Source organism: Artemia sp. Qi Xiang Cuo, chromosome 5, assembly GCF_049724085.1.
Source record: "Artemia sp. Qi Xiang Cuo chromosome 5, ASM4972408v1, whole genome shotgun sequence".
In the NCBI taxonomy this organism is placed as follows: Eukaryota; Metazoa; Arthropoda; class Branchiopoda; order Anostraca; family Artemiidae; genus Artemia; species Artemia sp. Qi Xiang Cuo.
The window spans coordinates 18,836,918-18,864,099 of record NC_142798.1 but is presented as its reverse complement, the minus strand read 5'-3'; the positions used below and the strand labels follow the sequence as shown (position 1 = coordinate 18,864,099).

Below are 27,182 nucleotides of genomic sequence, written 5' to 3'. Positions count from 1 at the left end.
AGAAGTAATAATTTTTTGTTTATAATAACAAGTTTTTTTGTTAGAAATAGCAAGTTTTTCTTAACACTAATAAATTTTCTTTTCCAAGTAACAACTTTTTCCTAAATACCAACAAACGTTTACTTAATACTGTCAAATTTCTCCTGGTTTTTTTAATAGTAACAAATTTTTTCAAATAGCAGCAAGTTTTCCGTCAAAGATAGCAAATTTCTCTTAAAAGTTCAATTTTTATGTCTATGATAATTTTCTCTTGGAAGTAACGACTTTTCCTTAATACTAACAAACTTTTACTTAATACTATCAAATTTCTCTTGGAAGTAACAAGTTTTATTTAATAGTAAGAAATTGTTTCTAGTAGCAGCAAGTTTTCCGTCGAAGATAACAAATATTTCTCTTAGAAGTAACAATTTTTTATGACAACAAGTTTCCTGTTAGAAGTAGTAAATATTTCTTAACACTAACAAACTTTCTCTTCAAAGTAACTACTTTTTTTTAATACTTAAAAACTTTTACTTAATATTTTCGAATTTCTCTTGGAAGTAACAGGTTTTTCTTAATAGTAACAATTTTTTTCCAAGAAAAGCAAGTTTACCGGCAAAGATAAGACATTTCTCTTAGAAGTAACAACTTTTCGTTTATGATGACAAGTTTTCTGTTAGATGTAGCAAATTTTTCTTAACACTAACCAATTTTCTTTTCGAAGTAACAGTTTTTTTTGTTTATGATAACAAGTATTCTCTTACAAATAGCAAATTTTTTATTAACACTAACAAATTTTCTCTTCGAAGTACCTTCTCTTCGAATTAATACTAACAAATATTTACTTAATACTATCAAATTTCTCTTGGAAGTAACAGTTTTTTTCTTAATAGTATCAAATCTTTTCTAATAGCAGCAAGTTTTAAGGCATAGATAAAAAATCTCTTAGAAGTAATATTTTTTTGGTTATGATAACAAGTTTTTTGTCAGAAGTAGCAACTTTTTGTTAAAACTAACAAATTTTCTCCTCCAATTAACAATTTTTTTGTTTATGATAACAATTTTTCTGTTAGAAGTAGCAAGTTTTTTCTTAACACTGACAAATTTTCTCTTCGAAGTAACAACTTTTTCATTAATACTAACAAACATTCGTTTAATACTATCAAATTTCACTTGGAAGTAACAGGTTTTGTTCTTAATATTAACAAATTTTTCTAATACTAGAAATTTTTTCGTCAAAGACAAAAAATTTCTCTTAGAAGTAACAATTATTTGTTTATGATAACCAGTTTCCTGTTACAGCTTTTTCTTAATAGTAACAATTTTTTTCTAATAAAAGCAAGCTTACCGTCAAAGATAAGATATTTCTTTTAGAAGTAACAATTTTTGATTTATGATTAAAAGTTTTCTCTTGGAAGTAACAATTTTTTCTTAACATTGACAAATTTTCTCTTCGAAGTAACAACTTTTTCCTTAATGTTAACAAACTTTAACTTAATTCTACCAAATTTCTCTTGGAAGTAACAGCTTTTTCTTAATAAAAAAAATTGTCACTATTAAGAAAAACCTGATACTTCAAAGAAAGTTTGATAATATTAAGTAAAAGTTTGTTAGTATTAAGGAAAAAATGTTACTTCGAAGAGAAAATCTGTTAGTGTTAAGAAAATCTCGCTACATCTAGCAGAAAAATGTTCTTTTAAAGAAGTTAAGTTTTAGTCTTCCTTTACCACCACAAAGTGCGATTATGCCTTATTGTCAAAAAATGTTAAACCCAGGAAAGGCTGGTGTTCCAGGAAAAAAAGAACATAATCCCTGACGCTCTTAGAAGGCAAGAAGAGACGAAGACGACTCATGTATAGAATATAAGTTTTAGTCTTCTTTTACCTCTGATTATGCCTTACAGCCATGAAATAATAAAGCCAGGAAAGGCAGTGTGTTCCAAGAAAAATCATAAGGTTCTCATCAAAAAGACAGAGTCAACCCTAGAATTCCGGACCAAACCATAGAAATCAAGACGATAACATCGAAATCAAGACCAAAGTGTAGAAACAATGGTCAACCTCTAAACAATTATTACCAAAAAAAGAAAGCCTGGCAAATTCATGAAAATCAATTGCAGAGTGTAGAGTGTAGAGTGCAGAGTGTAGAAATCAAGGCCACCGTAGAAATCAAGAGCAAATTATAGAATTCATGGACAACCTCTAAAAATCATTACCAAAACAAAGAAACCCTAACAAATTCATAGAAATCAAGAGCAAACTGTAGAAAAAATTAGCAAACTTTAAAAATTAAGGCCAATCTCTAAAAAATCCTACCTAATACATAGAAATCCTTACGAATTCATAGAAATCTTAGCCAATACATAAAAATCTGGAAGAATTAATAGAAATCATATGTGTTGTCTGGAAATCCTCACATATTTACGAAAACATCAAGATCATGCCAAAGAATCCAGACCAATCCGGAGACATCATGACAAAACCGTAGAAAACATTGCCTTGAGTCTCAGAGGTAGTAATACCGTACGCTTGCGCATTCGTAGTCCTATAAAATGAGAGTTAACATATAAATTTATCTTTAGCCAAAAAGTCTGTCCCTCAGTAAAGCGATGTTTTCTTGCGATTTGTGGAACGAAACACCAATTCTAGCCTAAAAAGCTCAAAAAGCTATTGTATGAAAATTCTTAGATTGTTAATCTATTCGAAAATCTATAGCTATATTGAATCTCCTGTTTCAGAGGTTGCAATGCCGTATGAGGTACGTTCGTTTCTAAAGGTCCAGGTAGTCCTATAAAATGGGCGTTAACATTTATATTTAATTTAGCCCAAAAAAGTTCAAAAAGCTACTGCGTGAAAAATCTGAGATGGTTGATCTATTAGAGAATTATAGCCATGTAGAACCCCTTTTTCAGAGACGATAATGCCGTATGAGGCGCTTTCGTTTCTAAAATATGTCATTGACTTGAAGCTGGGAGAATGCAATATCAAGAAACAAAAAATAGATAAAATAAGGAATTAAATCATATGCATTGTAGTCCCGCTCTGTATTTCGTTAATAGCTCTCGGAAATACCTCAATAGTGCCTAAACATGTACATCCAATATCAACCCTGTCCTGGCCGTAAAACTCCAACTTCAGAGCCCTGTTTTAAAGGTTCTTTTAACTAGATTTGTAATTTATGGCCATTTTCAACTCTAATTCCTGGCGCTGAGTGCATATGCTGAGTGCAACTCCTAAAATATGGTAAACAATTGTTTAAGAATCTTCGAGTGCTACCATATTCTTAGTCAAAATTGTCCTCAGATGCGTGTAAAAACAGTGTCTCAGTCCTATTCCGCTCTTGCCCATAATTATACTTTTTAACGGTTTGGATACCCATGTGTGTACCTGCCCTCTGTAAATGATTGATAATGGGGGGGGGGGGTAGCCATATAACACCAACTTCAGAGTCCTGTTTTAAAGGTTCTTTTAACTAGATTTGTAATTTATAGCCATTTTCAACCCCAATTCCTGGCACTTCCAATATGCTGAGTGCAACTCCTAAAATATCGTAAACAATTGTTTAAAAATCCTCGAGTGCTAGCATATCCTTAGTCAATATTGCCCTCCGAAGCGTGTCAAAACAGTATCACATTGCCATTCTGCTCTGGCCAATAAGCATACTTTTTAATGGTTTGGGTACCCACGTGTGTACCGTACTCGGTTACAATCGGGGATTCCCCATGGGCTCCTGGAGTCTAGCTTGTCACATGCGAACGTGTCATCCATATTAGACCTAGTCAAGGAAATCCAGGAGGTCTTCCCAGAAAAATAATATGCCAAAAATGTTTAGGAATCGAGACAAAAATGGCTGTTGCTAGGGGAAATATTGGAACACATGAGAGAGTCACAGGACTCTCTGTTTAATTTCCTATCTGTACGTTTAAAATCCCATGTTAATTTTCCCATCTGTGAGTTTAAAATCCCATGTTAGTTTCATGTCTGTGTCACAGGAATCCCATGCTATTTTCCTATCTGACCGGCTAAAGGCGATGGTGTGTCGCTAGCTTTGTTCTCTATATTAGAACAGATGTCCAGTAACCACTATTATTGCCACGTGTATATTATTCCTGATTTCTAAATCATATGCATTGTAGTCCCGCTCTGTATTTCGTTAATAGCTCTCGGAAATACCTCAATAGTGCCTAAACATGTACATCCAATATCAACCCTGTCCTGGCCGTAAAACTCCAACTTCAGAGCCCTGTTTTAAAGGTTCTTTTAACTAGATTTGTAATTTATGGCCATTTTCAACTCTAATTCCTGGCGCTGAGTGCATATGCTGAGTGCAACTCCTAAAATATGGTAAACAATTGTTTAAGAATCCTCGAGTGCTAGCATATCCTTAGTCAAAATTGCCCTCAGATGCGTGTCAAAACAGTGTCGCAGTGACATTCCGCTCTTGCCCATAAGTATACTTTTTAACGGTTTGGGTACCCATGTGTGTACCTGCCCTCTGTAAATGATTGATAATGGGGGGGGGGGGTAGCCGTATAACACCAACTTCAGAGTCCTGTTTTAAAGGTTCTTTTAACTAGATTTGTAATTTATAGCCATTTTCAACCCCAATTCCTGGCACTTCCAATATGCTGAGTGCAACTCCTAAAATATCGTAAACAATTGTTTAAAAATCCTCGAGTGCTAGCATATCCTTAGTCAATATTGCCCTCCGAAGCGTGTCAAAACAGTATCACATTGCCATTCTGCTCTGGCCAATAAGCATACTTTTTAATGGTTTGGGTACCCACGTGTGTACCGTACTCGGTTACAATCGGGGATTCCCCATGGGCTCCTGGAGTCTAGCTTGTCACATGCGAACGTGTCATCCATATTAGACCTAGTCAAGGAAATCCAGGAGGTCTTCCCAGAAAAATAATATGCCAAAAATGTTTAGGAATCGAGACAAAAATGGCTGTTGCTAGGGGAAATATTGGAACACATGAGAGAGTCACAGGACTCTCTGTTTAATTTCCTATCTGTACGTTTAAAATCCCATATTAATTTTCCTATATTTGCGTTTAATATCCCATGTTAATTTCCTGTCTTTGTCACAGGAATCCCATGCTATTTTCCTATCTAACCGTTTAAAGGCGATGGTGTGTCGCTAGCTTTGTTCCCTATATTAGAACAGATGTCCAGTAACCACTATTATTGCCACGTGTATATTATTCCTGATTTCTAAATCATATGCATTGTAGTCCCGCTCTGTATTTCGTTAATAGCTCTCGGAAATACCTCAATAGTGCCTAAACATGTACATCCAATATCAACCCTGTCCTGGCCGTTTAACTCCAACTTCAGAGCCCTGTTTTAAAGGTTCTTTTAACTAGATTTGTAATTTATGGCCATTTTCAACTCTAATTCCTGGCGCTGAGTGCATATGCTGAGTGCAACTCCTAAAATATGGTAAATAATTTTTTAAGAATACTCGAGTGCTAGCATATCCATAGTCAGAATTGCCCTCAGAAGCGTGTGAAAACAGTGTCACAGTGTCATTCCGCTCTTGCTCATAAGTATACTTTTTAACGGTTTGGGTACCCATGTGTGTACCTGCCCTCTGTAAATGATTGATAATGGGGGGGGGGTAGCCGTATAACTCCAACTTCAGAGTCCTGTTTTAAAGGTTCTTTTAACTAGATTTGTAATTTATAGCCATTTTCAACCCCAATTCCTGGCACTTCCAATATGCTGAGTGCAACTCCTAAAATATCGTAAACAATTGTTTAAAAATCCTCGAGTGCTAGCATATCCTTAGTCAATATTGCCCTCCGAAGCGTGTCAAAACAGTATCACATTGCCATTCTGCTCTGGCCAATAAGCATACTTTTTAATGGTTTGGGTACCCACGTGTGTACCGTACTCGGTTACAATCGGGGATTCTCCATGGGCTCCTGGAGTCTAGCTTGTCACATGCGAACGTGTCATCCATATTAGACCTAGTCAAGGAAATCCAGGAGGTCTTCCCAGAAAAATAATATGCCAAAAATGTTTAGGAATCGAGACAAAAATGGCTGTTGCTAGGGGAAATATTGGAACACATGAGAGAGTCACAGGAATCCCATGTTTAATTTCCTATCTGTACGTTTAAAATCACATGTTAATTTTCCCATCTGTGAGTTTAAAATCCCATGTTAGTTTCATGTCTGTGTCACAGGAATCCCATGCTATTTTCCTATCTGACCGGCTAAAGGCGATGGTGTGTCGCTAGCTTTGTTCTCTATATTAGAACAGATGTCCAGTAACCACTATTATTGCCACTTGTATATTATTCCGACCACTATCAGTTTATTCATATAAAAATATTGACACAGAATTGCGCCATAGCACCTGGAAACAGGGACTGCATTGCACAGGTGCGAGGGTCTAGTAGCTCCACGTATCTGACTTCCCCTGTTAATCGCTTATTGTTGCTACTTGTTAAATATCCCGAGCAAGACCATTTTCAACCTCCTTTGTCGCCTACTGAATGTCCGGATCCTCTCCCCGGAACGAGTAGACACTGACCGAGCTCCCCTACAGCGCTCCACCCACAGGTTCGAGAACCCTTCGGACCGTTCAGGATCTCACTGCCAGTTATGGACAACAGGGGGACACCGCATGGGGTGGCCTGTTCGATCCCAAAATATTCATGTAGAGAAATCCCTACTTGTATCCTTACCCTAGGCTTATCGAGTAAGACTAAACTGATATTTAAAAACAAATTTATTGTAAGATTATGGTACAAAATTTATTAAGCACATCAATAATAATATTTATCGTAAAATGGTATACGAGAGTTCGTCCAGAACAATTTTTGATGTTAAAAAGCATTCCATAGAATAATCCCGTATGTTCTCTCTTGAAGGGGCACTTTTTCTCCTCTGTTAGGTCATGTTCATCACAATATTCAGTGTCACGTCTTTCATTAGAGACATTTTTCATTGAGGTTTCATCACTGTCTCTTATAGTATATTTTGAGATATCTCTGTCGAGATACCCCTCTTTTCTATGTCTCTTCTTTTGATCTCTGGAAATTGATGTTTTCCAACTCCGTGCTAAATTTTGACTGTAAACCTGACATTCTAGCCTGTACGAAAAATGGGGAAATCCCATTTGTCGCGCAATAGGTTAAATTTAGAATATAGTTCACGATACAAAATACAGAGAATAACAATTTAGTCCTGATGCTCGAGGCACTGTCCTATTGGAAGGGAATTGACCTTTCAAGTCCCAGCGAGGGCAAAGAACTAAAGTAAAAAAAGGGAAAAAGGAAGAAAAACGTGTCGTACATTTCGGCAAAAAATAAATGTCAAAGAAGTAATGTGACAGTGATGGTTGCGCTGTCATTACGTGACCTTAAATAAAGTGCAGGCCGCCACTAAGTTAATAGAAAGAAAAAAGCGTTGAACGTTCCGGGGAAAAAATAAAATGTCAAAACAGAATTATTTGACAGTGATATGAGCAATGTCATTGCGTTAGATGAGTGCCGTCATTACGCAGAATCCACGTTTGTCCCATGATCGGTTACAATCGGGGATTCCCCACATGTTCTGTGGCTAGGTTACATAAAATTGTGTCATCCATATTACATTTGACCGTATTGCCCAGGTGCTAGTAACATAATTTGTTATTACTTGTGTATTTATTATCCAACCACACTCCGATTAAAAATACTGAAACACCGGGGAATCGTGCCTGGGCTTGTTGCCGGAAGCCTGCCAGGGGTGAGGATCTTGCCAGCTGGAAACAGGGCTCGCGTAGGAATCTTGCCAGGGATGCCGTGACGTCAGAGGGCTGCAATGGAAACAGGGTGCCATAGAAATCCCATGTTAATCTACTATGGGCCGGTTTAAAATTCCACGTTAATTTTCCTATCTGACCATTTAACATCTCATGTTAGTTCTCTATCTGACAGTTTAATCCCATGTTAATCTGCTTCTTGGCCATTTAAATCGCCTATTCATTTTCCAATCTGACCATTTAAAATTCCATGCTGATTTTCCTATCTGATCATTTAAAATCCCATGATAATCTGCTATTGGGTCATTTAAAAGCAGTGTGCCATTACTTCTGTTGACTTCGCTGTATTTCTGTTTGTCTAAATATTTGTTTTAAGTAGCTCCTAAACAAGAATTGACATAAATGTACTGAAGATTATTACTGTTGTTAGTCGGATTTCACGTAACAACAGCGCTACTTGTGTGGCATTTATCTCTGCATCAGCACGCTGTACGAAATGTCTGCTGCTAGTAGGATAAAGTGAATCCAAAAAAAAATATGTATTTTTTTCTCACAGTTTAGAAATTTTATGTTCACATATAGGCGGCACCAACCCATGCTCTCTGTCTATTGTTATCAGTTTTAACATGCAGCACTAGGAGACCAAGCTTCGCTTGGTAAAGGGAATTTTAGATATAACACAAATATTTCAACGCCTCGCTCTTTACGCTAAAGTTTGACTTTTTCAAAACTTTATTTTTTGTAAACAATAAAAACGTTACGTAAAGAGCGAGGCATTGAGGAGGGGACAGCCCCTTTCATATACGGAATAATTTCTGTTCGTTTTAAGTTTTAACGTCGTTCCTTACTTTCAGTTAAAAAAAAAACTTGTTTTTCTTATTTAATCAAACAATGCTTAACGTTTAAGTTAATAATTCATAAATTTTTTTCGGCTACTTTAAACTAAAAACCCTTTCGCTATTTCAAATGTAAGGAAAATTTCCAGGGTGGATTCTCCATGGAGGACAATTTCTGCAGGGGTAGGGTAAATTTTGCCCAGTGAATTTTTCATTGGACAACCCCCTTTTTGTTATTTTTATAAAAAAAAATAAAAAAAAATTTACTTTTTGGGTACCATGTGGCACTTCATGATTGCCTTATTAAGTCAAATCTATAAAGAGCAATTGAATATAAAAATTAGTTCACTAAATCAGCCCATAATTAGATCTCTATGATGTTCGTGTGTCCGGCCCAGCCTTTCTATTTCAAAAGTGTCTCCCATATTGCGCTTTTAGTGTACAATATGGTACTCTATGACAGCCTTATCGAGTCTAATTAAATAAAAAAAAGCACACACACAAAATATAAGAATTATCTTTTATGAGTCCTTAAGCAGCTCTCCATAATGTTCCAGTGCCTCAATAGTGACGAAGAAAGATAAGAAGACATATCTTTGCTGCCCATGTAAAAGAAAGTCATTTTTTTCTTGTTGTTCAATGAGGGGTGTTGTATTTTTTCTGTATAAGGTATCAACAGAAGAAATATAAAGGATGTTCTTTTTTATTTGCCAGGATGTCATTTTCAAATTACATGCAACTGAATTACCCAATGCACGGGGCTCTTGTAATAGTATGTAGTTCAACTGCGAGATGTAGTCTCCTATGATGGGCACGGGAGCTGAAGGAAGTGAAGGAGGATATACACTTTAATATTAGCGATAAATCTGACAAAAAGCCGAGCTTATTAGAGTCACCCTCAGCCACCTGATAGCTTGCTTACAGTACACTGCTGTCGTCTGCAGCAACTCAATGCTGACAGCCTTAGTATAAGCGGAGCCCATTGCTTAATTTATTTTTCTTTAAAGCGCGTTCGTTGTTTGTTTGTGTATTCCGTATTTTTTTTTTAATTTAAACGAGTAACGTCTTTGCTAAATATTAACTTTTCTTCGTTATCACTTGGAGAAAAATGTCCAATCGAAGACTTAGAAAGGAATTGGCTATCTTTACTCTTTAACTACTTGGTACATCCTCCCCTTCCCCCCATCAGGTAGAAGAGTGCATGCAAATTTGACCCCAGGATCGGGACAGCTGGGCTGCAATAGAATAAGCGCGTTTGTAGGCTCAGCGATGTAAGATGGCCAAGCTTTCGGTTCCTAGACTAGTTCTGTAAAAACCAGTTTTGTCCAGCTTTCAACTTTGGTGTCTTTTATAACGTTATTAAACAAATAATTTGTATCAGTTTTATAGGTTATAATAGGCTAATAAAACCAATAGCTCCTTACCTTCATTCTTTGGTTACCTTCATTCTTACCTTCATTCGAAGGTAAGGGCAGAGCTCCTTACCTTCATTCTTTCGCTTCTTAACAAACTTTAACAAAACAACCAAAAGTGGAACAGGAACAAGAAGGTATTGAAAAGAGATTTGATTCCCATCTACGTCTTCTTTCAGTAGCACAATAACCGAAAGTCTAAACAATCTTAACAGTGAAAGCAGCTCAACTTTAACCAAATTATTTAATAAACGCGATGCAATTAATGGTCCAGCCTCAGCTTTGAGTCATATTTATGATGACCCCTTTCAGCAAAGAGACTTGATTTACCTTAAGACTAACGGGAGAAAATTCGGAATAATATCATCAAAATTTTCAGACATCTTTAAAACAGGGGTGGATCCAGGATTTTTAAGGGGGGGGGAAATAGGCTGATCCGATAAAAAAATTTAGGAAGGGTGCAAAATAGGTTGATCCGATAAACTTGCGTTAGGAGCAAGTTTAATTAACGCAAACTTGAGTCAATTAAGTAAATTACACTACTTTAGACTACGCTAGGGGGCGCCCACCCCCTCGCCTCCTGGATCCGCCACTGCATTAAAAAACATTTAGGCTTGCGGCTTTTACAGGTTTTACAACACCCCTTTCCCCATAGATGATTTTAGAGAAGAGGCTTAAGGGGATTCGCCCCGGGCGCAGAAATTTAAGGGACGCGAATTTGAAATAAATAATCTGGCATTTATAATCATTTCGTACTTTTTAAATTTTATCTTTATTAAAATAAAGTGGAGGTCATAGTTGGAAGTAAATTACTTACTTACTGTAATACTTCTATAATAATACTTAACACTTATTGTAAGTATAAGCAAATTGAAGAGGCTGGAACCGCCACTGTTTTCCCCTGAAGGATAATCCATGTCCGTTGACTCTTCGGATGTGGTGCCTATCTTACCCCCCCCCCCCCCCGCCCACAAAAATGCTGAAGCTATATCCTTGCCATCATTGCACTGATTTTGCCTTATAATAACACTTAAAATATTCCAAGAACCTCAATAACTATGGTCAATTCGGCGACCACCAAGCCAAAAGTAAGATTTGTACCTTACTGTCAGAGGCAACGCTATAGCGTTGCCTTTAGTAAAGGCCATACGGCTCCAATGTTTTATTATTATTTTTTTTTCCCAGAGGCACTTCATATGGAACGGGTCGTCGTAGAAACTTCAAAGGGGGCTCATTCGATTGAAAATTGAGAGTTCTAGTCCCTTTTTAATAGTCAAAAGTGATTGGAGTGCAACTAGCCCCCCCCCCCCCATACACCCACCATTCCCCCAAACCCATCCAATCAAAATTTTGAGATAGCCATTTTGTTCAGTGTAGTTGATTTTCAGATAGAAAATATGTTTTTGAGGAGGACATTCCCCCACAGCCCTTAGGGCAAGGGTTTTAAGTTATGCGCAGGTGGCATATAAGGTTTTTATAGAAGGTGTTGTCGTAGAAATTTCAAAAAAGGCTCATTCAATTGAAAAATCAAAGGGCTAGTGCCATTTTTTAATAGTCGAAAGTGATTGGAGGGCAACTAGCCCCCCCCCCCCCACACCCATCATTCCCCCAAACACATGCAATCAAAATTTTGAGATAGCCATTTTGTTCAGTGTAGTCGATTTTCAGATAGACAATATGTTTTTGAGGAGGACACTCCCCCACAGCCCTTAGGGCAAGGGTTTTAAGTTATGCGCAGGTGGCATATAAGGTTTTTATAGAAGGCGTTATCGTAGAAAGTTCAAAAAAGGCTCATTCGATTGAAAATTCAAAGGGCTAGTGCCATTTTTAATAGTCGAAAGTGATTGGAGGGCAACTAGCCCCCCCCACGCACATCATTCCCCCAAACACATCCAATCAAAATTTTAAGATGACCATTTTGTTCAGCGTAGATGATTTCCACATAGCAAATATGTTTTTGAGGAGGACAATCCCCCACAACCCTCAGGGCAAGGGTTTTAAATTATGCCCTAGGAGCATATAAGGTTTTTATAAACGCGTTGTCGTAGAAATTTCAAAAAAGACTCATTCGCTTGGAAATTCAAAGGGCTAGTGCCCTTTTCAATAGTCAAAAGTGATTGGAGGGCAACTAAGCCCCCCATATGCCTAACATTCCCCCAAACACATCCAATCAAAATTTTATTCAGCGTAGTTGATTTCCAGATAGAAAATATGTTTTTGAGGAGGACACTCCCCCACAACCCTCAAAGCAAGGTTTTTAAGTTATACCCTGGGGGCATATAAGGTTTTTATAGAAGGTGTTGTTATAGAAACTTCAAAAAATACTCATTTTATTGAAAATTCAAAGGCCTAGTGCCCTTTTTAATAGTCAAAAGTGATTTGAGGGAAACTAAACCCCCTCTCACGCCCACCTTTTCCCCAAACACATCTAATCAAAATTTTGAGACAGCCATTTTATTAAACGTAGTTTTAAGTTCTCGGAAATTAGGTATTTGAGGATGACAACTCCCCCACAGCCCTCAGGGCAAGGGTTGTAAGCAATGCCCTGGGGGCATATAAGGTTTTGTATAGACAACGTTGTCGTAGAAACTTCAGAAAGGACTCATTCGATTGTAAATTTAAATGGCTAGTTCCCTTTTTAATAGTCGAAAGTGATTTTAAGGCAACTGACACCCCTTCCACAACAATCATTTCCCCAAACACATCAATCAAAATTGGATGTAGCCATTTTTATTAACGTAGTTGAAATTTCTGGAAATCATATGTTTGAGCAGGACATTCCCCCCCCCCCCCCCAGTCTTCAGGGGCAAGGGTTATAAGTTATGCCCTGGGGGCATATATGGTTCTTATGCAAGAAATGCTCGTATAAACGTCAAAGAAATTTGATGGGAAATTTAAGGTTCTAGTTCACTTTTTAAGCGTCAAAAGATATTGGAGGGTAACCAGCTTCCCCCCCCCCAACCCCCCCCCCCCAAATACATCCAAAAAAAATTTTAAGATAGCTATTTTGTTCAAAATAGTTCAAAGATCATATAAAAAAAAATTCCAGTGTCAACACAACCCACCAGGGCCCGGGGGAAGGCGTTGTAAGTTATGCCCTGGGGGCATATATGGGTCTTATGGAAGGGATGCTCGTATTAACTTTATAGAGGGCTCATTTGATTGAAAATTGAAGGTTCTAGTTCACTTTTTAAGAGTCAAGAGAGTTAAACTAGTCCCTCTCCCATGCTCTTTTTTCCCCAACCCCGTCCGCTACAAATTTTGAGATAACCAGTGTTTTGGAAATTGTTCAAAAATAGAAAAAAAAACGCCCCCCCCCCAGAGGCCGGGGGATAGGCGTTTTAAGTGTCATCCTGGGGGCGTATATGGTTTTTATGAAAGGTTCGCTCGTATAAACTTCAAAGGGGGCTCATTTGATTGGAAATTGAAAGTTCTAGTTAAATTTTTTAGAGTCAATAGATATCCGAGGGCAACTAGCCCCCCCGCCACACACACACCTTTTTTCCCCAAGCCCATCCAATAAAATTTTTATAATAATCATTTCATTAAAAATAGTTCAAAGGTCAGATAAGAAAAATTCCTGCGTCGATGGAACCCGCCAGGACCCGGAGGCAGGCGTTATGAGTTATGCTCTAGAGGCATATATAGTTCTTATGGAAGGGATGCTCGTATAAACTTTGGAAAGGGATCATTTGATTTGAAATCGAAAGTTCTTGTTCACTTTTTAAGATTTAAAAGACATCAGAGGGAAAGTAGCCCCCCACCCTCTTCCACGCCCTAAATGCATCAGATAAAAATTTTGAGATAGACATTTTGTTAAAAATAGTTCAAAATTTTGATAACAAAAAACTCCTTTGTCGACACAGCCCCCCAGGGCTCGGGGGTAGGCGGTGTAAGTTATGCCCTGGGAGCATAAATGGTTGTTATAGAAGGGATGCTCGTATAAAATTCCTAGAGGGCTCAGTTGATTGTAAATTGATAGTTGTAATTCACTTTTAAAGAGTCAAAAAATATTGAAGGACAGCTAGCCTCCCCCCACACTCCATTTATGTTTTCCCTGCGGCACTTCATATAGAACTGGTTGTCGTATAAACTTCAAAAGGGGCTCATTCGATTGGAAATAGAGAGTTATAGTGCCCTTTTTAAGAGTCAAAAGTAATCAGAGGACAACTACCCCCCCCCCCCCCCAAAGCCCTGTTATGAGTTGTGCTCTAGGGGCATATATAGTTCTTATGGAAGGGATACTCGTATAAACTTAGGAGAGGGCTCATTTGATTTGAATGTGAAAGTTCTTGTTCACTTTTTAAGAGTCAGAAGAGATCAGAGGGCAACTAGCCCCCCCCTCCTCCAAGCCCTAAATGCATCAGATAAAAATCTTGAGATATACATTTTATTAAAAATATTTCAAAGTCCTGATAACAAAAAAACTCCGGTGTCGACAAAGCCCCCCAGGGCCCAGGGGTAGACGTTGTAAGTTATGCCCTGGGGGCATATATTGTTGTTCTGGAAGGGATGTTTGTATAAACTTCCTAGAGGGCTCGTTTGATTGGAAATTGATAGTTGTAATTCACTTTTTAAGAGTAAAAAAAGATTGGGGGACAGGTAGCCTCCCCTAACACTCCATTTATTTTTTTTCCCAGAGGCATTTCATATAGAAGAAGTCGTCGTAATAAACTTCAAAGGGGGCTCATTCGATTGAAAATAGAGAGTTATAGTGCCCTTTTTAAGAGTCAAAAGTAATCAGAGGGCAACTTCCCCCCCCCCAAAGCCCTTTTCCCCCAAATACATCTGATAAAAAATTTGAGATAGCCATTTTGTTAAAAATAGTTCAAAGATCATACAACAAAAACTCCTTTACGTATGGTCATTTCGTTAAAAATAGTTGAAAGATCAGATAAGAAAAACTCCTGTGTGGACACCCCCCCCAGGGCCGGGGAAGTTGGTGTAAGTATTGCTCTGTGGGCATATATGGTTCTTATGGAAGGTATGCTCGTATAAACTTCAGAGAGGGTTCATTTAAATGGAAATTAAAAGTTGTAGTTCATTTTGTCAGAGTGAAAAAAGAAAATCAGAAGACAACTAGCCCCTCCCGCCCTCCACACCTTTGGGTGTATCGGATGGATAAGCCCATCCGATAAAAATATCAGGTGACCATTTGGTTAAAAATATTTCAACCATCAGAAATCAAAACTCAAGGTTCGACACAACCCCCAAGGCCCCGGGATAGGCGTTGTAAGTTATACTCTGGGGATATGTATGGTTCTTATAGAAGTGATACTCGTATAAACTTCAGAGAGGGCTCATTTGATTGAAAATAGAAACTTTTAGTTCACTTTTAAACATTTAAAAGAGACCGAAGCTTAATCTAGTCCCCCCAAGCCCTTTTTCCCAAAACCCATCCGATAAAAATTTTGAGATAGCAGTTTTGTTAAAAATAGTTCAAACATCAGATAATAAAAACTCCGAGGTTAACACAAACCCAAATTTCACTTTGATATTTTTAATTTGATATCAGTTTTGATACTTCGATGAATATTTGATTTTTTTTTTTTTTTTTTTTTAGTTTGTTTTTGAAATAAGGAATTTTTAAGAAATTGAAATTTTTTGTAATAAAAAACGAACAAAAATTAAATTAAAAAAAAAATTTCTAAAAATAATTTTTTAAAAGAAAATTATTGGTCATTTTAAACTTAAGCTCAGAAAATACAAATATCTGTTGAAATTAAAAATCAATACAACCAGAAATTACTATTAAAGAATAAATGAAACCCGAAACGAACAGAAATTAAATAAACAATCATAGCAAAAATATACAACAAGTAATAATATAAATGAACAAATAGATCTTAAAGCGAGTAATCCTTAGATTGAATATGAGTATCAAGCTTAAAACGAAAAAAAATATTTTCCATTGAAGCATAAATGAAATTTAAAGCGAACAGAAATTAAATAAACAATCAATGCAAACAAACATACAATAGATATAAATGTAAATTAATAAATGAATCTTAAAACAAGTGAAACTTAAATTGAATATGCCAACCAAGCTTGAAACGAACAAAAATCACCACAAACTAGAGTTTGGGTGTGACCTCCTTCTCTCACAGTAAAAGTCTAAAACCTACTGCGGCATTGGCGCTTTACTGAAAACTATATGCGTCTTGAACAGTCTTGGAAAGTATAAACAACATCAAATTGAATTTTGATGTATAATGATATTAATTGTTGAAAGATCCACCAGTTCAAGAATTTATTTCACTATAATTGTATTTTTATTTTCAATACTGTAAGAACTGGAAAAGAAAATATTTGTAATATAATCCGTTTTCAGTTAAGCGCCAATGACCCAGTAGGCTTTTGGTTTTTATTTACAGTTGGGAAAGGAGGAGTATCCAAACACTTGTTTGTAGGGAAACTATATTCGTCTTTAGAAACTTTAAAAAGAGCTAATAAATTAAACTGAATATGTGATGCATAATGATATTAATTGCTGAAAGTTCATCAGTTCAAAATGTTACTATAATTGTAATGTTTATTTTCAATATTAAGTACTTTGACTTACTTTTGAATTATGGCTCCTTCTGGTGGTCCAGCGTAGAGAGAGATGAGACTCATTGCCTCCATTCCGAAAGGTCCTGCGCAAGCGTGATTGCTCCTTGGAGATCAGTACCGATCACGGAGATGTACTGGGTAAGGCTGTCCCTCCATCTGAACCGGGGTCTTCCACGCGGGAGCTTCCAACCACGTTGAGAAGGATCAAAATTGAGAAGTATGCTGGCGAGTGCTTCTCCTGGCATGCAAATTAAGTGACCAAACCACCGTAGAGTTCTTATGGAGAGCTGACGAGAGTTGGGGGTCTGATCCGTTAGTGTCAGCAATCGGGTGTTTGAGACAAAGTCGTACCACTTGATCTCTTCGATTCGTCTTAGGAAGTTTGTATGGGCCACATCTATGGCATCACGAACAGAAGCAGCTGCCTGCCAAGTTTCAGCACCGTAGAGAAGGACTTACGTTACGGTTGTGTTGTAGATCCGCATTTTTGTTTTTCGGCTAATGTTTGGCTTTGACCACAAGGAACGGCATAATCGAGCCATAATAGACGCAGCTTTCGCGATGCGCGACTGGACTTCCATTTCAATTGAGCCGTTATCCGAGACGACATATCCAAGGTAAGTAAAAGACTTGACAATTTCGATAGTGTGCCCTAAAACGTTGAAGGATGGTGAGTTGACGAAATTTCTTAACGGGTCGATGATCATTATTTTTGTTTTCTGCCAGCTAATATATAGTCCCACTTTCAGGGCTTCTTCCGACAGTCTATTGAGAGCTGCCTCGAGTTCAACTGCAGAAGTTCATATCAGGGCAATATCATCTGCAAAGTCGCAATCGGCTTGAACTCTATCGCCATATTTCAGTCCGAATTGGAGCCGATTCGTGGTTTGATCCATGACATAATCAATCACCGCGTTGAAAAGTTCAGGAGCAACATAACATCCTTGCCTTACACCAGTATCTATCTCGAATAGTGGGCTTCGGCTGCCATCAACCTGGACAGAGCTTTTTGTACCAGTGTAGAGCGCCTTGAACAGGTGGCATTTTTTATCAGGGAGTCCAGTTCGTTTTAGTATCAACCAAAGGGACTCACGGTCAATCGATTCCAAAGATGCTTTAAAGTCAACAAATGCAATATATGCTATGCGCTGGAACTCGCGGGCTTTCTCGATGACCTGTCAAATAGTGTATATCTGCTCGGTTGTGGATATGTTGGGCATGAAACCTGTTTGCTGAATACGGCGGCACTTACGAATGAACTGGATACTCTTATCAAACAATGTCACGGTGAATAGTTTGCCAGGCACTGACAGGAGGGTGATTCCTCTGTAATTCGAGCAATCGATACGGCTACCTTTCCGCTTCCATTGAGGAAGGATTATCCCTTCCTTCTATTCTTCAGGTATCAATTCGGTTGACCAGACGAGGGAGAACAGCATGTGCAGCCAAAGTAGCATTGCCAGTCCTCCAAACTCTAGCAGCTCGACGGTGATCCCGCAGGTTCCTGGTGCCTTGTTGTTCTTCATTTTCCGCAGGGCATTTTGTACCTATTCTACCGAGGGAGGATCAGGCTCTGGTAGATTTTTACATGTTGTTTGCTGAGTGGATGTAGTTAGGTTGGGGTCAACAACGATTCTTTCGGTGTTTAATAGCTTTGCGAAGTGCTCCCTCCATCGATCCAGTTGCGCATTTTCATCTTCGAGTATTTCGCCATAGGCGGTTTTAACTGCGCCTATCTTTGGTGGTTTCCCATCGCTAAGGTCTCTGACAAGCTTGAAAAGCGACATGACGTCACCTTTTCGTGCCGCATCTTCTAGCTCTTCAGCTTTTTTATCAACAAATTGTTGTTCGTCACGGTGAATAATATTGTTTCTAATCCCGTTTCGCCGTCTGTGGGAGGCATATCTCCGGCCAACCGTACTTTCCGGTGCTGTTCAATGATTTGCAGTGCGTCTTGCGATAGCCAGGGCTTCTTTGAATACATCATACAACCGACGGTATTAGTGGCAACCTCTAGTACACCCTTTTTGTAAGTCTGCTAGGACGTGTCCGGGTCAACAAGTGTATCCAGGCATTCAAACCTGTTCTGAATTTCAACTGAGTACTTTGGGTGGAATGCCTCAATTTTTAGTTTCTGGATGTCTAATTTTGGCTGTCGTCGTTATGAAGGCTGGGCTTTAAGGCGCAGGCGGAAGTTCGCAGCAACTCATCGAAGGTCTGCATTCCCTACCTCAGCGCCACGGTATGTTTTACAATTCGTAAGTGATGAGTGCCATCTTTGGTTGACTATGATATAGTCAATCATCTGCCTTGTTCGCCCATCGTTGCTATACCTTGTTGGCTTATAGATGTCTTTCCTGTGAAACAGGGTGTTGGCAATGACCAATTCGTGCATAGCGCACAGCTGGAGGAGTGGGGTCCCATTTTCATTCAAAGAGTCAGGGATAACCGGTCCAACTACAGATTTGAAAGCTCCACTGGGATTGGATAAAGTTGCATTGAAATCACCCACCACAGCCCAAACATCGTGAGGGAAAATCCGGGGTGGAGCAGATGTCAGAGCTGATTAGAAATTATCTTTTTCAACCTCTGGGGAGACATTCGTTGGTGCGTAGCACACAATAACCGACATATTCCCATGCTTGTGGTTGAAGCGAGCAGTGAGTAGTCTATCCGATATTCGGTTGTAGGATATGATGCATTTCTTTGCCTTCTTATTTAGGAGCAGGCCTACACCACTGCTTCTACTGGAGGTTTGCCCTGACCAAATTATCCTGTGACCTGTACTGGCGATTTAACTTCATCGCCTGTTCCCGTCAAATGTTTTTCTGTCATTCCAAGTATGTCAATCCCACATCTTAACATCTCCAAACCTAGAAGGTCTTTGGATCCCGGCTTATTCATGGTTAAAACATTCCAGGTGGCTATTCTCAACCCACCTTGGTCAGTAAGGTTCAAAGGATGTCCAGGGGCGTGCCGAGGTCGTAATAAATTAAAACCAATAAGATCCGAGGCTTGAGTTTCACTTCTTTTCATTGCAATTTTTTTCAGGATGAGGGTCGCAAGCCCAACCGTCCCTAGGCCTGGGTTATGATTAAGAAACACTGAGAAGTGCTCCACCCACACCCATGAGGTTGGGGCGGCCCTATTCGGAGCGATTTATTACGGGTTTAAGCCCCATATCCAGTGGCACGTGGTCAGCAAACAAAGTTTGCATCCTTCCGGAGGTGTTCCATTCACCGCATATTAAGTACAAAAGAAAATATTTCTGATATAACTGGTTTTCAGTAAAGTGCCAGTGACGCAGTAGGTTTTAAACTTTTACAATGAGAGAAGGAGGTCATACCCAAACTCTTGTTTGTAGTGATTTTTATTCCTTTCGAGCTTGATTTGCGTATTAAATTTAAGTTTCGTTCGTTTCCAGATTTATTTATGCATGTATATTAATATCTATTGTTTGTTGGCTCATATTGATTGTTTTTTTAAGTTTTGTTCGTTTTAGGTTTCGTCTATGCTAAAGTAGGAAAATAATTTTTTCGTTTTAAGCTTGATTTTCATATTCAATCTAAGCATTACTCGCTTTAAGATCTACTTAATCATTTATATTATTACTTGTTGTATGTTTTTACTATGATTGTTTATTTAATTTCTGTTCGTTTTGGGTTTCATTTATTCTTTAATAGTAATTTCTGGTCCTTTTGAGTTTCCCACGACCCTTTTTGATGGGTTTGGGAGCTTATTTTTTTTTTTATTGATAAAATAGAGAAGATGGAATGCACTATGATTCTCATGTGCTGTTAATAAAAAGTTTTATATTTCTTATGCTTATTCTCGTTGTTAAGTCAATTTAAAACTGGAGAATAATGATATTAAAATTGAACTTTGGAATTAGCTAGATCACATCCTAATCAAAATCAAATGGTTTAGTTCAGGATGCATAAGAGGTTATGTGTTCCAGTCTAAAACCCTTTACGTTAAATAACAGCAGAGGTACAATTTAATTGATTTCAATCGTATAATTCTATTTCAACTTTTATTTCAGGGATAACCTAAGCAAAGAGACCACAGACATTAAAAAAAAAATGAGAAAGTAATCTTTGAAACTCTAACTACATGCAATATGCAAATTTGCATTAAAAAAATCTATATTTTGGGTGAAGTTTTCAGCCAAAAATTTTTTCAACCCTTCACTCCCCCATCCTTGAAAAATCTCAGGAATTCAGTCTTGATTTGAAAAAAAAATTAAAATTGGTAATTTTGGGTCGAGGGTCCAGGTGCGTCTTCATGTCTGTAACCAGACTGCTTCAAGCCGTAGCTGTAAGAAATGGTCCAGAACAATGACACCTGTAAAAATCTATTTGCAACGTATCGGTTTTATGGTAACCTTAAGCACATAAAACCTATTTCGGGGTTATCTAATACCCCGGCAAACATGAAACGGAGCGCAGGTCCCCCCTCCCTCTGAGGCATCGTTGAATGAGTTGCTCCGTAGTCCTGACTAGTGGGCTATAGCCAAAAGAAAGAGAGATTAATGTCCCTTAATTTAGGGTTTAAAAGTATGCTTTAATTCCAATATTTTGTTGTGACCTATATTTGTAAGCCAAGAACATTATTTCTGAAGCATATTTCAGAAAGCTCGATTTTTTTACGTATTTCAGAAGGCTTGCGTTTTCAATTACCAGTTTTATCAGTTTTTGTCAAATTTAGGGTCGGTTAAAAAAACACAAGACCTGATTGGTTCTTTTTTATGAAATTTTAAGCCAGTAAAAAGAATGGAAATTTTCTGAACCTCAATTTTTATAATAATAAATTATCTGGTTCTCTGTGTATACGGCTTACGAGAAACTTCACGGGTCCTGGTACCGGAAGTGAAATATTGTAGTAACTTAACAGCTATGATAAATTTTTAAGATTTTCTGGCTGCTGTATATAATTAGAAGAAGGTGTTTAAACGAACCCCAGCCATCGATTATCAGACTTCAATTCTTTATATTACAACTGGTCTCAACTTGTCAACAGCAAGCTTGATGGAATTCAGCCTTTTCCAATATTTTTTTTATAATTTAGGCTGCCTTGCAACACTTTAGCTGTTGCTAGTTTAGCTCTTACAGCTGTTGGTTGCAATATGTCACTGTTACTGGCAAATAGAAATTTTTCTTCTTGAGTATGGTAATAATTTTTATATTTTAAGGGTCCAATACTTGCCGGAACTTTTGGTTTATCAATTCGGGATAGTAGATTGTACAAACTGGGTTTCAAGAACGAAATTATCAGCTTGCTGTCATGTCTTGGAATTGGATTCTCTTATGGTTTGATTTACTCAAACATTTACAGTTGGCATAACGGTATATAGTTTTTTGTTATGTTTTTGTGCTTTCCTTCTGTCTTTTGCCTATTTATGTTATTCAAAGACGGGTGAGCCCTTATTTTCCTTCATTTTTTCCATTTTAGAACAATAGTCGAAAGCTGATTCTTAAGTTTGTAAATTCGCACACTGTTTTTGAATATTTCAAATTATTTGTCATTTCTAATGATTATTTTTACAATTTTTAGGTTAATTTTCTATATATTTAAAATCCTTGTCAATTTTTCTGAATCCCCTCCCCCAAAAAACAGCAAACAGGGAGTAAGTCCAAATAACAGTAAAATTGCCAAAACTGTTGGTTGTCAAGAATTCCTACAAAAGTAGAAAGAGGGGGACTTTCAACTCAGCTTGGAAGAAGAAAAATATGCAAAAATTACCAATTTGCATGATAGCCTGTTAAAAAAATACTACTCTTCGCTAACAAGTTTGTTTTCAATCCTGAGCTTCCCCTTACTCCATCTGGAAGAACATTCGCAGGTTCTTCCTTAAAAAAAAAAAGTATATGGGTGTCAATGGAGTGCACGATTTTTTCCATGGTATGCATACTGTTCCACATGTTCGAGGCAATTTTTGCATTGAACGCACGAATCAGCAGCTTCAGAAATGCCCGACTGACCTTCCAGATTCCATTAAAGAGGCTCCCAAAACCTTTGATTTATTTTGACCTAGCCTCTTTTTGCCTCTGATGACAATTCTGTTCAGTTTGAACAGTGGCGCCAATTCATGAAAACTTAGAGGGGACAAGTGTATTTTTCAAAATTAGGGGGCAAATTTCCTTATTTTTTTAATTTCTTAAATTCTTAATGAACAACCTCCCCCTCCCCCAAAGGAAAAGATATTTTTCAAAATCTTGGTGGGATGTGAAAAATCTAGGGGACACATGCCCTCCCCTGCTTCCCAAGAGGTATTTCTTAAGATTTATGAATTAAGCTTTGCTCACTTTGGCTTTTGAAAGGCTTAGTTTTCAAACAAAGAAGAAAAGACAATAACAGAAATTAAAAAAGAAATACAAGTTTAGAGAAAATGGTGAGAGTAATAAAAAATTTGCTGAGAAGCAAAATAAAAAAATTAACGTGATCCCGGAAAATGATAAAGATGACACGCACGAGCGCTTTTATGCTTACTTAACATTCGAAAAAATTTGAAATTTCAGATTACTTATGTTTTTGGGGGTGTGAATGATTATTCATGCTTAAAGGAAGGAATCCCTATTGCTTATAGCTAGAGAAACCTAAATAGGTGTAAAAAAACAACAACAATTTAATTGCTAAAACTATTTTCAACAAAGAGAGATACTCGTAAACAAAATTAGTTTTAAATAGACAGTTTTTTGACAAATTTGATCAGGACAAAATAAAATATTTTTACCCAAGTTCCTCCCAAAGTGATTAAACTAATAAACTAGAAGATATCGAGATATCTCACTTTTTATTAGCTGCTATACGCATGCTTCATTTATAAGAAGTGAACCGATCACACGCCACGATAAGCCTCAGGAACTGAATTGAAACCTCTTCAGAAGAAATTACAACAACCATATGATGAACGGCAACCCGCCCTTCTTTCCCCTCTCCCAGATACCTGAAAACAGGCTTACAAATAACAAATAAAATATTCGATTGATTCACTACTTGGTCACTGGCCCAGAATGGTACGGCTGCTGAGATGCTGCAAGAGACATGCTGCTTCCATGTGCACATCAAGGCATGGAAAGACCTAAGCCAGTAAGGGTCACACGAGAAATGAAAAACTTGGAAATGAGAGGCTCGTAACAAAATTATGCGAAAACAGAACAAATTGCTTTTTTGAAAACAAATATTTTAATTTAAGCTCTCATACTTTTAATCTCAAGCCTTACTTTGTCTTTACAGGTGTTTTTATTACCGAAGAAATGAAGTCTAGAGGTCAGCTAAGATCACTCGGGATAGGCTTACTAGTGGCTATTCCCTCTGGAGTTGGAGTTGCTTTGTCAGTTCTAGGGAATAATGTTGGATCTTTGGTTGGTGTTGCAATATCAGCAGCTTTATTGCCTCCAGTAGTAAATGCAGTAAGGATAAAGTCAGTTTTTCTCGGTTTTAAAAGAAGAGCCTTCGCAAGGGGGCCCAATCCTCCCTAGATCCTGTTTTTTACTTTCGACCCAAGTTACCACCTCAAACAATTTTTTAACTTTTGATATTTTATTACGGGATATAATTTATACTTATATAATTTGTTTGTGTTCGTTTTCCGTCTTATTGTTCTTCTTTTCTTTGTAATTGGAAAATACACATTTTAAATGTTTCCAATTTACATTTATTAATAATTCATTTATACATTTACACAAAGTTACTCCAAATACATTTTTAATATTTTCACTTTTTTAGCTTTAAGAAATAAAAAATAATCAAACAGTTCGTGGTAACGAACTGTAAGTAAGGAGCGACCGGGCTAAATAGTAGCCGAAACTCTATATATACAAGTTTTATCAAGTTTAGTCCTACACATCAAAAGTTACGTACCTGCGAAAATTTTCTTTTTTTCGAAAAAAGGGTGAGACACCCCCTAAAAACTATAAAATCTTAATGAAAATCACTCCATCAGATTCAGTGTATCAGAGAACCCTACTGAAGAGGTTTCAAGCTCCTATCTGCAAAAGTGTGGAATTTTGTATTTTTTTTTTTTGCCAGAAGAAAGATCAACGATGCGTGTTTATTTGTTTTTTTGTTTTTTTGTTGTTTTTCCCCCAGGGGTGATTGTATCGACCCAGTGGTCCTAGAATATCGTGAGAGGGATCATTCGAACGGAAATTAAAAGTTCTGGTGCCCTATTTAAGTGACCAAAAAAATGGAGGGCAACTAGGCCCCCTCCCATGCTCATTTTTTCCCAAAGTCGCCCGATCAAAATTTTGGGATAGCCTTTTTATTCAGCATGTTCGAAAATATAATAACTATGTCTTTTAGGATGACTTAATCCCCCAAAGTCCCCGGGGGAGGGCTGAAAGTTATGCACTTTACCCAATGTTTACATATAGTATTACAAACGGTTATTGGGAAGTATACATATGTTTTCTCTGTTTTTTCAGGGGGATTTTTTCTGGTAGTGGGGGGGGGTCGGAGGTTATGTGGGATGATCTTTCCATGGAGGAAGTTTTCATGGGGAAAGGAACATTGCTATGAAGGGCGCGCCGGATTTCCCAGGATTATTTAAAAAAAAAAACGATCATAAATTAAATAAAAACAAAATTTTTCAACTGAAAGTAAGGAGCAACATCAAAACTTAAAACGAACAGAAATTATTACATATTTGATTGGGTTCGCCCCCTAGTCAATACCTCGCTCTTTAAGCCAAAGATATTTTAGTACTTTCATAAGAGCTATTTATTCTAGTTAACGGCCTTTGGGATTAAGGGGTCATTCTTAAAAAATTCGAACAAAATTTTAACTTTAGCATAAAGAGCGAGGTATTGACTAGGGGGCAAACCCCCTAATATAGGTATTAAAAATATATGAATATAGAAGTTCGTTACGTAAGTTAATTTGCAAGTTATGTATATTTATTACTAATAAAAACGTTCGTAAATAAAATTAAACAACTTCCGAGAAAGCCATTTAACCGAATAAAAGTAACACTAATATGCTAATTTAGTTTTAATTATTCATGTATGGTGAGCCAAAATCAAAACCTTTATTAATTAAAAAACGTTCAAAAATTCAATAAAATATAAGTTTTTTTAACTACAAGCAAGGAGCGACATTAAAACTTAAAACGAACAGAAATTATTCTGTATATGAAAAGGGCTGTCCCCTCCTCAATGTCTCACTCTTTACGCTTAAGTTTGACCCTTTCTAACAACTAAATTTTTTTAACAACAATAAACTTTAGTGTAAAGAGCGAGGCGTTAAGGAGGGGACAGCCCCTTTCATATATGGAATAATTTCTGTTCGCTTTAAGTTTTAATGTCGCTCCTTACTTTCAGTTAAACAAAAATTTATTTTTTATTTATTTAATTAGATCTTAAGGAATAAATACAAGTATTTGTATATTAAACTGTCAACCACCATTCATTTGATTTTTATTTGCAGTAAGTCCACATTATTTTCTGGTCTCGAGAAGCCATGGGGGTTATCAGCCCTATTCATTTTAATTTTTGGTCGTTTTGAGTTTGACTCGGTTATTTATTGTAATTTCTGTTCGTTTTGGGTTTCATTTATTTATAGATGGTGATTGGTGGTAGTTTTATTCTTTGAAGATCAGTTGACTTTATTTTTGCTCGTTTCTGGTTTAATGGAGCTCTTTACTTTACTTTGAAAAACTTATTTTGTGGAAAAAATTTTTTTTAATTAATTTCTGTTCGTTTTTATTGACGTAGTCTTTATCTTTTTTATATAAAAATAATATTTTATATGATTTCAGTTTTTTTTTCTATAGGAATCCATACGTTGGCTTGCTATTTCTTTGTCGAAAAAATTTGTTCAACGATTTTTAACAACATGCGCTCTTTTGAAAATCTTGACACGAATTGCATTGTTTAATTTAGTTTTGTACCTCTTTAATTTAACCTGAAAAATAAACTTAATACCGTTCCCAAAAAATACTATCCATGCTCTTTGACGACCTGGACACACTTAAACTCTTTTGATTTAGCTAAATTGTAAGAGCAGAAGTAGTAACAGTAGTAGCCCTGAATGTTTCGACTCAATACCCTTGGTCGTTCTTGGGATATTGCTGAAATTTCTTATTGGAAACCAGAACACACACAGTGCCTCTTGTTTTAGTTTTAGTTTAGTTTTAGTTTAGTTTAGCTAAGATTTAGTTTACAGCATAATAGCCAAATTGCATAATTGTTGGAGTTGAAATACCCAATATAGCTAGAAACGTATTTACTGGAACGTTCAACTATGCTGAACAAAATGGCTATCTCAAAATTTTGATCGGATGTCTTTAGAAAATTAATGAGCTTGGGATGCGCAAAGTCTTTTCGTTTATTTGTAACTCCCCCTAAGTGATCCCTAAAAGTTTCACCCTTATGGCACTTTCCTATAGGCAGCACTATAAAATTGCCTCTGACTTAAACAGGTCAGTAGAACTTCAAGCTTCCCTTCTAACAACATCCAAAATTATCCAGGGGTAATATGGGAAATTTCCGGAGGGAATCTTCCGCGGGGGGGGGGGGTCAACGTTTCTTAAAATTTAATTTGAATATTCTGAACCTTGGTAATACTCGCTAAAGAAGCAGTTGTTATAATGGTAGTAGCAGTAATAGTGGTAGCAATAGTAGTAGTAGTATATCAGTCTGGTGGAA

The 27,182-nt window shown here is 37.1% G+C and overlaps 1 protein-coding gene across 4 annotated transcripts in view; it reads left to right on the top strand.

Moving 5' to 3' along the window:
* The window catches only part of LOC148951908 (uncharacterized), a 160,783-nt gene that overhangs the window by 62,518 nt on the left and 71,083 nt on the right, over nucleotides 1-27,182 (top strand). For 3 of the 4 annotated variants that reach the window (XM_089089393.1, XM_089089391.1, XM_089089392.1), the window contains exons 5-6: nucleotides 21,728-21,881; nucleotides 23,773-23,948. The exons of the other annotated variant lie outside the window; for it this stretch is intronic. In XM_089089393.1, the coding sequence (XP_088945519.1) occupies nucleotides 21,728-21,881; nucleotides 23,773-23,948 (330 nt within the window). The remainder of the gene's footprint in view (nucleotides 1-21,727; nucleotides 21,882-23,772; nucleotides 23,949-27,182) is intronic. 4 annotated transcript variants of the gene reach the window in all.